Source organism: Silene latifolia, chromosome 2 (genome assembly GCF_048544455.1).
Source record: "Silene latifolia isolate original U9 population chromosome 2, ASM4854445v1, whole genome shotgun sequence".
NCBI lineage: Eukaryota > Viridiplantae > Streptophyta > Magnoliopsida > Caryophyllales > Caryophyllaceae > Silene > Silene latifolia.
This window is the reverse complement of record NC_133527.1, coordinates 173432432-173447974: the sequence shown is the minus strand read 5'-3', so window position 1 is coordinate 173447974 and position 15543 is coordinate 173432432. Positions and strand designations below refer to the sequence as shown.

The window sequence follows — 15543 nt, the reverse complement described above, 5'->3', positions numbered from 1 at the left end:
TTTTTTTTTTTTTTCATCACGAGTCATGTCATATGATTTGTTCCATATATTCAATTAATTATAATAAATTAAAGGAGAATATGATTCATTAACTGGATGATGGATAAAGATGGAGAGGAGTTAGAAAAATATGGAAGCAGTCAGAGAAAGAAGGAGGATTGGATTCAAAATTGGTTTACGTTATTTTTTTTTCTAAAAGTATTTGGAAAAAGACTAAAATAACCTTGGATGTACAATGTTCATTGTACATCCAGTTGTATAGTCTTGGAACTGTTAATCAAGGATAAGAAAATCAACAAAAAAACTACGATCTCCCTTGAGACAGTGTTAACATAAAATGGGAAAATGTCCACATTTTATAATTAAAAGTAGCATTGAATGATAAAATATTTTACGGAGTAACTAAATTATCGCTTTTAAACATAAAACTGACAGTAATATTTATTCGTGGGTTATATCTACACTTATAGTTCATTTAAATTTTAAAATCGATTTTTAATAGTCAATTGTGTTGATCAAATTGGTAAGGCAATGAATGAAGAAATTATTCTGTTTCGCTTACTTTCCTATGACATGAAGAGTTGGTCATAGGCGTCAAGACCAAAAGCTTTTGTTGATTCAAGACAAATGAATGTTGCTGAGGACGGTGGAAGGCGATGGATAAATGGTCTCCCAAGGCACCAAGATAGCAGCTCGTCCCCCAGAAATGACCCTGGTTCAACTTCTAGAGAGCGTTCCATAAACTTTGGGAATCCCATCATACGCTTCATCTCATCGCTGATATTTTTATATTCTTCTGGACTTGTTGTGCCGCCTACACTGCCTCGTATCTCGTCCATTTCCGGCCTTCCTCAACCATGCATCCATTCAGGAGGATCCTTGGGGATTTCAGCCGTTGTAGATGTCTTAATCTACCGTATTCTACCAACACATTGCGAATACCCAGATTTATCTCATCTTTTGTTGTTCAGTCTACAACTTGTAGTTTTACGTAGATAGTCGTGTTGCTAATATGTAGGACATTTCCTTTACCGTTGCCAAAAAGATATTGGAAAGCTTTGTCCATCAGCAAAGCCAAACACGATTCTGTAACTCAGTATTCACGCTAATTTTTTTCAAAACCACTGTTGACAAAGGTTTGTGATCCATATCGAATTTCGCCAGACTGGTAGATTTGTTCTCACTTTTCAGCATTTTTGGGGCAACTGGCACAACACTAGCTAATTGAGGTACTACGTATCGCAATTTCCGTGTGGGCTGAAGTGGTACGTTTGTCCCACTTCTCAACATTCTGGAGGCTGCTGGCGACACGAGCTTATATTTGGTAACTAAGAGAGATTCAAAGTACACAACAACCCATCACGCTAGAAAAAATACATTTGGATTCATTATTAAAAGTGCAAGAAAATTTGGCAAGTGCAAGAATACAACAGAAACAAATTCTCTACTGGTAATTCATTCAGCCACATTTGGCAGAAAATTTGTGATTCTTATTTCAAACAAATAGGGGAAAGGAATTCCAGACCCGTCAGTAGTACAAAGTACAGAGTAGAGGCTTAGTCTGTCTTACAAGTCTTTTAAGTTTGCAGTCAAAACTCGGGCTACAATCTCACAAGAAGTTTCTAACGTCCAATGATCTGACATCGGGCATCTCCTCATCCTTGAATTCCTCCCTAATCATGGTAAATAAAATGAAGAGCGACTAGTCAGTGAGAAAGCTTGATTAGGAAAAGGATGAAAACAACATTCACAAATAGACTCGATAGAAAAAGTACCTACTGAGGTAAAAAAAAAAATGGTAAAGAACTATATGAACTACAAGGAAACGGGTTTATACTACTATCATAAGATCTGAAGGAGACAATGCTCATCTTGCTCTTTGCCTCTTTAAACTCCAGAATTTACAATTGATCATGCTACCGAAATATAGAAGCAAAGCTCTTTTTTGGTAACTTTTTTTCCCAAGTGCAGTAAGATCACAAGTAAAGAATAAGAAGCTATGTTACGCCGTATGGATTCGGTCAACATGCATCTTGACAAAAGCTGTAGACCCTGACATGACACTTTTCATGATTTCTGTGACAGAGTCAGAAAGGCAGACTTCTACTTAGTTGCAAGAGTTTTTGTGGTTCAGACGAAATAAAAGAGGTTTTCATTTTTAAGAAAAACAGGTTAATTGTATTTTTCATTGATGAACAGGCTAAAGGATCTCTTTTGTTGTGGTAGTGCAGTACTAGAAAGTGGAAAGGATTGACACAAAACTATAAAAGCTGACGGAAATTCAACATATAAGCAGGAGGAAGTTTTCAGATTTTGAAGTTAAAAGGCCCAAAGTCTCTCCTTTGAATAATGAAAACCTATTAACATCTCATTGCCGCTGCTAAATTCAAAAGATAGGTTTACAACAGGTGGTCGCAGAAGATTGTAAATAATAATCTCGTTATCTATGATAATAAGAGCAGACCTAAAAGTAAACAAGGACATAAATAAATAAATGAATAAGCAAGACAATGTAAGGACACAGAAAACATACTTCTTCTTTTGAGCTTCCATGGCTTCAACGCAATCCTTCTTCAAATTTTCCAGCTGAGCTCTGGCAATTGTAAGATCCAATTTTTTCTCATATTTGGGCAAATCTTTCCTGCTAATTCCAAGCCTGTTTGATCCAATGACATTGATGATAAAGATAGAAACAGAACCAGTAGAACTCGTTACTGATCAGTGGTTTTGAAAATAGATGCTGAGCGGGGAAAAAAAAACATATAGTTAAAGGTTGCAGATGATTACGATAAGCACTTTACCTCTTGTTGCCCTTATCATACTCAACCGTCAAACGAGCCATTCCTTCTGTATTATCTCTCATGAGAGGTTTCTTGATTTCCTTTTCAACTGTATCCAAGGCTTCAAACATCATTTTCTCTATGCCAATGTCATCAGGTAAGCCCGCCCTGCATAGTGTTGACAAGAAACTCACATAAATCAGCAACATTCCATTTTGGCAAAACCACTTTTGTCAAGGAGATTGGACATTTCTATTTTTTATTTTTTATTTTTGGACGGGGGTCGCAAATAGTATACTCACTTGATCCTCATCTCCTGCAATGTAAGAAGATAGGTGCGAACATCAGGAATACCCTGTGTTCGATTCTCAATTGCATTTTTGATTTTTTGAGACTCGCTCAAGAGGCCCGCCCTGTATAGTGAGCAACATAAAGTAAGAATAAAATCAATTGATGAAAACCTAGCCGCACATAACAAACAACGCTATGAAAAGCCAGAATGGAGTTTTGATCACCGAGACTAGACGCCCTAGTCTTTGTTATTTAATGGATAGTACTCGCATATTATTCTATGGCTAACAAAACAACAAATGATCCCAGACTCATAATCCGAAGACAAAGCCAGTAAAGCGATATGCTTTATTCTATCTAAGCATCTTAAGATGCATACTTATTCGCACATCTTATATTGAAATGTAAAATCCAAAAACAGGGTCCTTTGGCCATTATATAATCCCTCATAGCATTCTGTGACATTATAGTTAAACTATGAATTCAATACTTTACTGTAAGTACTACCCTAAGCAACAAATTAGAACAAGACATAAAACAAAGTAATGAGATGAACGGGAAAAAAGTAATCGCATCAAACAATAATAATCATGATTACATGATAAATTCATGGTATAGGGCAGGGGTAGGATTGAGACATACTTCTCACGCGCCATCTTCATGACATCTGCATAGCGTTGTACAGCAGCAGGGTCATCTGGGTCAATGGTGATCTTCTCTTGCCGGAAAACACTAAGGGCAGTCTCAAACTTCTTCTTGACCTCCAAAAAGATACCTTTCAGCATCTCTTTTGAGCCATGCCAATGTCACAGACCAAAAAAAATAAGGTATGTCACCAAGAAAGCGGACTAGTGTTTTATCTACAAAAGCAGCTATACTAGATGCAAATGGCGCTTCTTTTACCATAGTATGGATACTTCTTGAGAGGAGGGGAAGAGAAAGGACTATTGCACTGAACAGATGGTTTGCTAGGTTCAGCTAATAACATAAATCTCAATGTTGTGTCATCAAGCCAAGTAAATACGATCTGAGATATGATATGCACAATGACTAAAACACCCCCTTCCCCCAAACCATGGAAAGAAGCCTGCTATTTTACGGTACTACTTGTAATAAAATTGTTTAAGCTTCCTAACAGAGGAGAGCGAGCTCTTAACTAGTAGCAACTCAACAAAAACGTGGGAGAGGTGAGAAAGGCATCGAAAAGAAAAAGAAAAAAACTCAAGATTAAGAGCATAATTACGCTCCCAAATGCCCCTGTTGTTCTGCCTAATTGCATTCTATTTAAACACAAAATATTCATTTTCTTCCTGATTACATTTATTATGACATTGCACAAAGTAACATGAGACTCACCGTCTCCCTTCAGAGCTTTGGGAGCAGGAGGAGCAGGAGGAGAAGGCACAGCACCTTTGGCAAAATATCGAACAGCAATCACACGGTCTTTGGGTAAAACAGTCTGAGCATAGCATAGCTGCAGCCACCAATCCAATTCATACCGCAGATTAAACAAGAGGTTCAAATGTATCACACGATATGAAAATACTCAACAATCTACACTGTCACACTGATAAAGTAAATCTAAATCCAAATGCCAAAAATCAGTGAAAATAAAATTAATCTTTCATACTAGCAGACCTCGCTCGATACAACATAATTTCAAGAGTATATAACACCATCAAAACACAGTACCATGAATACGTGACAAAAGCTAATACATGATTAGAATAAGTCATCGAAAGGTTTCTCCTTTTTACCTATCGGACACTAAAAGCTCTAGTGCTCTACATTCTACATACAACTACAATATGTGTCAAGTTCATCGAAATGCGAAAACAAATACTCCCCCCATATCATTTACATCGTCCCGTATAACATAGGATAGTCAACTGGGTAAATTTTCTCACAATATACAGTACTTGCAACTTATTAACAACGGACAACGTAATTTCACATACATTTGGAGAAATTTAAGGTCAGAGTTATAACAAATACAATCAAATCAAATCAACATTCATCCAATTAATTCATCAACAGCAAAAATGTAATACAATCGCAATTCGAAACTTATCCGAATCATGGAATCGACGATATAATCACATCATAAACGCAAAATAAATCGAAAATCGAAAAATGAAATCGGAGAATAAACAAATAAGTGAGATGAAATTAAAGAGCATAAATAGAGGAATGAGAAACAGACATGCTTGGATTTGGAGAGAAATCGAGAAGCGAACGCCATGATCGAAAAAATTGAAGTGAGTGAAAATGTTAGGGTTTGAAGATGGTCTAGTTCTTCTTCAACGAAGTTATGAACAAAATGAGAAGGGGATCGAGTGTGATTGCTAGAGAGGAGAAGAGCGCACGACAGCCGACAGATTAACTAATTCATCGTTCGGTTTTACATCTCAGCCGTTCCTATTTTTAATCTCAATTTGTTTTTCTTTTTAGACGATTTTTTTTTTTTTTTTTTTGGTCTAAACCATCCGGTAATCCGAACCACATTGGGCCGACTAATTCGGATTTCGGGGCGTGTCCAAGGATTACGGTATTTAAACCCCTCCCAATTGCAGTTGTGGGGGATCGATCTGCATACCTCCCTACCAAGCGCAGCCCCATGCTACCACTGCGCCAACCAACGATTGGTTTTTTAGACGATTTTATAATAGTACGTATTTATTGTACAATATTTTAGTATCGATTTTTTAAGTGTGTTTTTTTCACAACAATAAACTTTTAATAATATAAGTCAATTCTTTTCGATTACATATTAACCAACTATATATTAAAAAAGGAAAGCGTTTGAGGCCCCTGAACTATAAGATAACCAACTAATCAACTAAAATTACACTTATAAAACCAAGTAACATTACTAATCTTACAATCGGGCTCAGCAAGATCAGAAAGATGATACTTCTTATAAAAGGGATGATCATGGTGATCCAATTTAGTTGAAATTTCATCTTTTGATCTTTTCGAACGTGGGATCTCCTATAGTGACTTAGTGAACCTGCAAAAAAGAGTTGACTGTCTAACAATTAACATAGACCTTTCTGTTAAATTAACTCGGCCATGAGGCTATCCGAAACTTGATGATCAAGAACAGTGGTCTGCTCACGAGCATCGCCACCCAAATCATCAGCCCGACAAACATTCCTCTCAGGAGGCTGTTATTATTACCTTTACTAACAAAAATGAGTAAGTTTCATTAACGCAGCCCATAATCATTTCCGAGCTAATGTCAACTCCATTTTGATCACAACCTAGATCACTGGTCAAATATTGTATTGTACTGCAAGAAGCTTTCCTCGTTTAGGTGGGATTTACCAAGCTTAGGTGGACACCATAATGATAAATAAATTTTATTTCGACCTGAAAAGTTAAAAAAATTATTTCTAAACATTATTTTAAAGATTCGGATCAATTGTATCAAAATTGTATTATACTGCAAGAAGCTTCCCTCACAGAATGCACAAATATTACTATACAACCAGTTGTATAATAAGAATTGTACAACCCTATACATTAATCCGAGCTTATGTGCAATTTTATTGAGTTTTGTAAGAGTGTATTTTTTTTTTTATGTTTAAGGGCGTGAGTTCAAAAACTTTAAAGCATAGCTCAGATTCTTTTATACAAAACTCGAAAACTTTAGTACACAACTTGGATTCTACACCATACAACCGTATATAACTGGTTGTATAATCTACTAATTGCACAGAATGTCATGATCTAATTCTATAAATTTGGATATGCTCAATTTACTATTATAATATTTCATACAATGTGCCTTGTTTGTGAGCATTTTTATATAGTTAACCAAGCTTAGGTATGTACATAAGCAACAAATCTCATTGAAGACGGACGATATCCGTCACAAACTTGTGACGGATACCGTTTCTTCTCACAAAATACCCATTGAGAAGTGAATGGAAAGCACATGAGGGGTGCCCCACCTTATCCCTTCTCCCCTTTTGTGGGAGGTTATAAGCTTGTGACGGGATTAGCCCGCTTAAGTCGGCGAGCTTACTGACGTATATTTTGATGGTTATTTTTCCAATTATATAATTTCATTATTCGCCTTTTAATTTGTGAGGAGGAAATTTACAAACTATTAAAGCCAGCAAAAACAGTATCTCCTACAAGGGTCGACTTTGGGCTAAGAATAGAGGCCGATATGATTAGCAGATTAGCCCATCCTAGTATATTTGGGCTAACTTTATATATATATGACCTAACCCAAACCCAAACCCAGTCCGGTTAGGTCCGTCCTACGATCACCAATATTTATTGTCTACATTAATTCATTACTGATTCGTCACCTAAACTAATCACCTAGTGGCGTTAACTCATTTTCCAAACTAAAAATGTCGATCCTAATAATAGAACAATTAGGCACAAAAGTTGGAGTCATCATACTCAAAAATGGTCATTTCAAAGTCCTAGTAGAGTTTATTAGCTGATGACTACCTTAAAACAACACAAGTAACAACATAACCAAAACTCCCAATAAAACCACCCTACTAGAAACCAGGCTAACCCTGAATGCACCACTCATTAGTTCGATCGGAAACAGGCATCCATTCCTGGAAGCATTGGAACTGGTAATCATAGCAAGGCCCTCAAATTGGCACGCTTCGACACTTTGCTCGTTCATTTGGAAGTACATGTTAAAGGCATAAGAGATATTCCCATTAGCATCCAATTTATTACAAGATGATCCATAATCTAGCGACGAGCAATCTGCAGTTTGACATGCATAACTCATAGCATACCCTATTTTTTCAGGGTTCTTGGCTTCTTGATTGTATATACACCATTTGTGGTCCATGTACTGGACACCCTTGGCTGCGATAAGCATTTTGTTATTTCCTTTCCCTGTGAGGTCCATTGTGAACTTAGGTTGTCCGTCATAGCGGAAGATTCCCCAGTGTCTTTCAAAGTTCCCTGGAGCAATGCTTTTCATGTTCTCATCAAGGAGACTAAAGAGGTATATCTCCATGACCCCTGGCCTCATAGGGGTGCCCTTGCTACCGACTAACTTCTTCATTAAACCGTCATAAAATTTCTGAGCAATCGTAGAGTTAGCTTTGATATGTCCATCAGTAGGCCAACCAATTTCTCCAACAATAATCTTCATATCGCCATAACCATTTTTCTTCAACGACCAAACAAGCGTGTCAAAGTTAGCATCAAACACATTGCTATAGGAATGACTCTTGTCTGGAATGCTGTCACCACCACCAAAGAAAGCAAATTCCTCTGGAAAGTCTGGATTTAGGTACAGACTAAGGAACGGGTAGATATTTACAATAAATGGCGCTCCATTTTCGTGTAGACATTGCAGGATTTCTAGCATTCTATCCTTGATATCTCCTCGAAAATCGCCATTTGAGGGAGTGTTTGAGACTGATTCATATACATCTGCATTCAGGGGGACTGAAGCCTTTATATCTGAATGCCCAGCTTCATTAAGAGCATTTTGAATGTTTTGTAATGCTGGATATGTTGTATGCTTGAAGCTGTCATTGTAAGTTGCCAAAAATGGCTCATTCCCTACTGCTACATACCTGAAATTACAGACGACTAATTTTAATACAAATTCTCGTGTAAGGCGGTCTCACCAAATCTCGATTTTTCTAGTAAATGGGTTGTTATTTTTTGAGTATTGTGAAAGTAATTTTAGTTTAGCGAGTTGGTCTAATGTTATATTCGTGAAGATGTCTTACAAGAGACTAATTAATTACTCCTTTTAGAGCAAGTGAGACGGTCTCTCAATAGCATGATGGGGTGAGGAAGTTATTTGCTTTCTTTTTCTTGTTATATCTCCTACTAATTTAGTTGGAGACGGTCTCTCATGAGACCTACTACATACCATATCATATTGGTGCCTTGTATGTTGTGTGTAGAGTTGTGCGTTGGGCCAGACTGGTGTGGGCTGAGTGCCAGCCGCTTAAGCACGACAATAAATGAGGATCGGGCCGGGTCGGATCGGGCTGGTGTTGGGCCAGTTTTGTCTAGCCCAAGCTAGGCCCATTGAGTAGCGGTCCAGTGTCGGGCCATCATATAGTTTTTTTTCAATTTATTGATGTTTGGGCCGGGCTGGGTTGGGGCAAGGAAATTGCGACACTAGGCCAGTCCGAGGATAATACTAGTGCTGACCGGACTGCTAGATGTTGGCCCACGAAATCAAGCTGGCCCGGATTGGCTCGCTAGGTTTAATAGCCTTAATTGTGTGCGACCATCGACCGAACTGACCTAAACTAGAACTAAATTGATCGTTATATGATAGACAATTCAAAATGTTTTATTATATTGTTCACTTTTTTATTTTGTGTTAGTTAACTAGAATTGTTGAAACAATTATTTGATCGTTTCAATGTATGACAAGTATAATTTTAATTTTTGTCCGTATATAATCATATTTAGTTTGGATTCGAGACAAACTTTAATTAATAAAACACGAGGGAAAAATCGTAAAATCTTACTTAATGTTAACTCCTCCATCGTGGAGATGCTTGGTAACATTTTTCTTAACCCATTCCTTAGCATGCTTAGCCTTGGTCATTTGTTCAAGCATATCATTAGGGATGGCGACCATAACATCAATACCGGTTCCAGCCAAGGCACTAAGCGTAGCCGGGTCAGCATCGAAAAGCTTAACCTTCTTTATGTTATTATCCTTTAACATGCCAACTACATTGGATGGTGGCAATGGGTTAGATGCCATATTTCCCCAATTCACTCCTATCCTTACATCAGCGCTTGTACTAGCTAATATCATTAACAAGGTCCATGCCAAAAAAACCATGACTCGAACCATGGTGTCGATGGCTCGAGACTACTGGCTAAGGAAGGTTTAAGAAAAGATGATACAAGTAGTTGTGTTGGGTGAGGAGATTTTAGCAAAATACAATGATGGCTTTAGTAAATTGCCTCAAAATAGAGTATAATAATAATAATTAATTAGGTAGTTGTTGATGGAAGAATGGAGATAAACAATTAAGTTGTAAATTGTCTCAAAATAGAGTGTCTTATACCTCCTTAATCCACCTAATTCTGATCTAAATGACATATTTTTTGGATGACCAAGATCTATAATTTACTATTTTTAGTGTTAGGACTTAGGAGCAAATATTATTCTCTGTGTTTGCCAGTTGATGCACTACATTGCATCTACGGATAGTTTTATGCACATTGTTGCAGCGGTTAAAATGACTAAATGAAAGGAGGCTCACCTGATTCAGTTCGAACATTATTAACTCCTCCCTTTAAGAAATGTCGTCTTTCTGTTAGCTACACTTGTAATATTAGCTCGGTCGTTGGTCATCTAATAGTTTACGGGTTTCTAATTTTCCTATGTTTGTATTGTAATAGGACTATTTTCTTTAATACAGACATACAATTCATCATTATCCAAGAAACGAGAAAAAAAAAAATCTTCGTCTGTAGTCGAATTCAAGATGTGTATACATCTACGAGTACTAAATTATTAAATTTATTTATATTCTGAATTTCAAAATCGTGACTCCTCCACTACTCATATCATTTGACATTTGATTTCCAAATTACATGACGAAAATAAGGGGCCAAAGGCTAATGGAAAAAAGTTGATACGGGACACGGAATAACATGTGTTTGGATTTAAAAAGGAAATACACAGAATGTCAACAAGTTACGATCTAAATTAATCACCCATTTGTTAGAGAACGTCAATCATGTTGATGTAAGTAATAATGGGAAACATAGTTATAATTACTAATGACTTTTCCATGTTAATTTAAATCTCTATGTAGGTCCACGTATCTAACATCCTTAATCATTAACCATTACCCAACTCATATTGGAGGTTTGGATTTCCCTATTTGTCTCCAATCATTTGCTATTTACATTTTCTTGGCCCCAAACCCTACTTCATTTTCATCTCCTCATTGCCTTTGTAATTATTTTGAGTTGTTCAATCAATTTCAAAAGCATTAGTAAGTTGCTGATTTGAGATCTAACAATTTTTGTTTTGATCTCATTAACGGCTCATTTTGTTTACAGTAGACCTTGTTTTTTTCGATTTAAAGAGTTGAGCTGAATTTTATTTAATAGAACTAAATTGAACTTAATGGAACTGAACTTATATAAGAGTTAATTTGTGAAGAAATGCGCTGAACTGAACTGATTGAAGATGAACTAAACTAAACTGACTGAAATGAGTTGAAATTAAGTTCAAAATAACATTTGGGTCCTGATTTTCGCAGTACACATTTTACTCATTATCGCAGTACAATACTCCCTCCCATCCAAACCAAAGGTAACACTTGTTTTTGGCACTATTCATGATCATAGGGAATATTTGATATTGTTCTTAATCTATAACACAAAATATAACGATCTTGTTTGATTTATCGTTATAAATGCTATAAAAATATCAAATTTTTATAATTTTTAATAATGTGTAACTAAAGATATTCACGTTGCAAAACGTGCCTCGGCAAATGTGATAAAACAACTGTTACCTTTGGTTTGGATGAGAGGGAGGATTGACTATTATACCCTTCTCATTTCCCATCTCATTTTCTCTCTCTAATCTATTCTCTCTCATTTCACTTACCCATAATCTTATAATTCACACACTTACTATTAATGAGCAAAACATTAGGGGAAGTGGTTCGCCGCCAGAGTAGTGGGCGGTCGATTAACCGCCGACGGTGGGACTATAATGGTCGTCGGAGGATGGTGGCTTGGGCGTTGGGTACACATTATACTTCGTCGTGATGGGTTATGGCGGCTATATTGCTATGTCGCCAGCGGAGAAGTCCATTGACTGGTCGACCATACAGACGACGGTAAGGTGCAGGCGTAACCGTTGCGGTGGTTGGTGGTGATAAGGAATCGTTGGTGTGAACTACTGTACTACCTGACTTGTTTTATCAATTTTTTTAATTTGTTTAGTGTGTACTACTTTGTTGATGTACTACATTGACTAATTTGATAATGTACACGTACTATATTGATAACCAACAATCCAACACAGCCAAATCCTCTCACATCGTACCAATTTTCCAACGCCGGCAGACCACCAACGATGACTGGCCGAAGTAACGAACACCAACAAATCCACCATAGCACACTTATTAGTCATTATCTCTTAATTAATTTAGACATAAACCCTAAATTTTTTTAAAAAAAGGAACAAAACTATAAGAAATAGTCAAATTAATAATTAATATAGGATTAACGAATTGAATACTTATTGAATAATTATTCGTATGTGAAGAATTGAAGAAATTTAAAGTGGTTGAAGAAGGTTAAGTTTCAATCATCGAGAGAAGGTAGAGAGATTTGGGTTTAATGGTTTTTAATCAAGGGTAGACAAATGGAAAGTTTGATGAAAAAAGTACTGAAATGAGTAAAAATTGTACTGCGAAAATAAATTCCGTAATATTTTTATGACAAAAAGGACTTGTGACATCTCATAATCACCTTCCTTTTTTTACATTATTTTCCAGGGTTGTAAGATGTCACAAGCTTGTGTTGCGTTACATTTGAGAATTTGAGAATTTGTTTTTTTAGGTGGTACTCTCTCCGGTTCGATCATTAGTTATTTGTTATATTCGACAAAAAAGTTTAAGGAGAATGAATAAGAGCCGCGCGTCTTGCTTCAGACGGGCTGTTTCCCGTCTGAAATAAGACGGACAACATGTTGCCATTTTACAATAAAATGTTGCTATTTTCTAATAACATGTTACCATTATTTTTCACATCATTTTCAGTGTAAAAAGTGACAATTCTAGTTATATCATTTTGTCATTAAATGGTTACATTATATTAAAAAAATGGCAACATTTTGTCCGTTTTATTTCAGAAGGAAAATAGGCCGTCTGAAATAAGAATTTGCGGAATAAGAGAGGATGTGAAATAAGAGAGGATGTGAAATAGTCATTAAAACAAACTTGTCAATATTGAAAATAGATAAGGCCCTGTTTTTTCTGGCTTTTTAGAGAAATGAATCAATGGAGCCGAATCAACTTAGTGAATCGAATCAATGGAGCCGAGCCGAATCAATCGAATCGGAATGGAGCCGAAATTTGCCGAATCAATCAATAGAGCCGAATTAAACTAAGTTGATTGAGCCAATTGAATCAAAATAATAATAATAATAATAATAATTTTTATGTAAACTTTTATTTTTCTTTTAATGAAAGCTGCGCGCATAATAATAATAATAATAATAATAATAATAATAATAATAATAATAATAATAATAATAATAATAATAATAATAATAATTATTATTATTATTAATATTATTATTATTATTATTATTATTATTATTATTATTATTATAGGAAGAAGAAGAAGAAGAACAGTACTAATAATAATACTAATACTAGTAATTATACTAATTTGAGTGATTAACTAGGTAGCCACCATGAACCACAATACACCATTAATTTTATTAGGTAAAATAATGGAGCACCGATTTGCTAGATTGTTGTTTCAAAGTCTAGCCATGTATCATCCTAATTTGAGTGATTAGGTAGCCACCACGAAGCAACATCAATCCTAATTTAATTAATTTGATAAATAAAAATCGACAGACCCTAATTTCATCTTTAACAAACAAATAAAATTTGATTGATTAATTAAAACTCAACAAATAATATTAATAATTGATAAACAAATAAATTAATTTATTATTTGATAAATTATAATCCATCTTGTAAGTTTTAAGTCATTTGAGAAATTAAATTAAATTTTAGGGAAAAATATTGATTCAAGAGTTCATTTGGGTCAGTTTTAAGTGAAAAGGGTACAAAATAGAACGTTTATGAAAAAGTGTATGTGAAAGAGTAAAGTTCGTATATGAAAAAACAATTAGGAATTAATAATAGTAATATTAAAATTAACAATGTTGTTAATAATATTATTAATAATTAATATTCATATTCATATTCATATTAATAATAATATTAGTAATAGTATTAATTTTATTAATATGAATATTATTGATTTTAATATCTATAATAATCAAAATGATAACAATAATGAGGATGGTTAATTAATTAATTAATAATAATAATAATAATAATAATAATAATAATAAATAATAATAATAATAACAACAATAATAATAAATAAATAAATAAATAATATTAAAAATAATAATAAAAACTATTAAGTTTAAGATGTACAAAATTGAAATGGGCTGAATTTAGTGGACCTGAACCGAACTGAGCTGAACTGAATGGAGCCGAGCTGAACTAAACTGAATAGAGCTGAGCTGAACTGAATAGAGCTGAGCTGAGCTGAATAGAGATGAGCTGAACTGAAATGAGCTGAAAATAAGCCAGAAAAAATAGGCCCTAAGTACACATCCTAAACTATAAATTATCATCATATATTTATCTAATGCAAAAGCCAAAGTCGCTGACATGGCATCACAAAATTTGATCTCAAGATGACATGTCAACTAATAAAACAACTAAGTTTAAAACACAAATATGGCAACAAATTTAAAGCTTCTTATAATAAAAACTAGTTTTAGAGCCCGTGAAAATCACGGGATCGTTAATAATTGACTGTGTTTAAGTGTGTAATTTGTGAATAACTCATATGGAGTAGTCCCTCTCTCTCTCTCTCTCAATCATTTGTTTAAATTTAACTAAAAAACCACTTACAAATCATTTTTTAAAAAGGTAAATAAATGAACACGACTGAGGGAGCGGTATTTTAAAACAAAAGTTTAATACACTCCAAGTTTTTGATTCGGGATGATAGGCAAACCAAAATGTGAATAGCTTGGTCTCGTAAAAGTATTTCTTATTCGGTATGCAAAATAATTACGTGAATTTCAAAGCACATCCATGTTAGGATCGTACTACCATATACATACCTCCTACAATAGCATCATTAATTAAATTATCAATTTAATTAATTGTATTGCCACCTCCAATTAAGACTATTAAATATAAATACATGAACAAAAAGAAAAGAAAAAAGGAGACACAAAATTCCAATAAAATACTCTAAATTACAGAGAGATAAAAAAAAAACTAACTTTTGTAAGGACGGATAATGTTGGTTTGGACAACATGGTATCAAATAAGACATTATGAATTGGTATTTGGATGAGATTTTATAGAAAGAAAATCAATTACTCTCAATTTTCTCGTTTGAGTTGCTAACGATTTTTCAATTGCTTTTTTAATTAATGGTTCTTCAATTGCCTCTTTAATTAATGATTCTTCAATTGTCTCTTTCTTATTTGACTATTTCTTTGATTGGCTTAAAGATTATAGAATATCAATAATTTTCTTCACCAACAAACACTGCAACTTGCCTCTTTATTGTTTGAATGAAGATATTGTTTTTTTGTCGTTTTGGTGCATTTTAAAGTATTTGGCACTATGTTTATCTTGCAAAAAAAAAAAAAAAACGGTCGTGTACTTTTATGTGAGCAACTTTAACAATTATTCCG

General features: G+C 34.7%; 2 protein-coding genes across 2 annotated transcripts; both read right to left on the bottom strand.

The window, feature by feature from the left end:
• Window positions 1–1365: 1365 nt before the first annotated feature.
• Window positions 1366–5508, bottom strand: LOC141643394 (putative ATP synthase 24 kDa subunit, mitochondrial). The gene is made up of 7 exons (XM_074452548.1): window positions 5275–5508; window positions 4428–4545; window positions 3714–3858; window positions 3083–3193; window positions 2802–2948; window positions 2534–2656; window positions 1366–1673 (listed from the first exon to the last, which is right to left on the bottom strand). The coding sequence occupies exons 1-7, from the start codon at window positions 5311–5313 to the stop codon at window positions 1610–1612; spliced, it is 747 nt and encodes a 248-aa protein (XP_074308649.1). The 5' UTR covers window positions 5314–5508; the 3' UTR covers window positions 1366–1609.
• A 1957-nt stretch (window positions 5509–7465) lies between these two features.
• On the bottom strand, window positions 7466–10043 carry LOC141643391 (glucan endo-1,3-beta-glucosidase 8-like). Its single transcript, XM_074452544.1, has 2 exons — window positions 9560–10043; window positions 7466–8641 (listed from the first exon to the last, which is right to left on the bottom strand). The coding sequence occupies exons 1-2, from the start codon at window positions 9892–9894 to the stop codon at window positions 7543–7545; spliced, it is 1434 nt and encodes a 477-aa protein (XP_074308645.1). The 5' UTR covers window positions 9895–10043; the 3' UTR covers window positions 7466–7542.
• Window positions 10044–15543: the final 5500 nt, after the last annotated feature.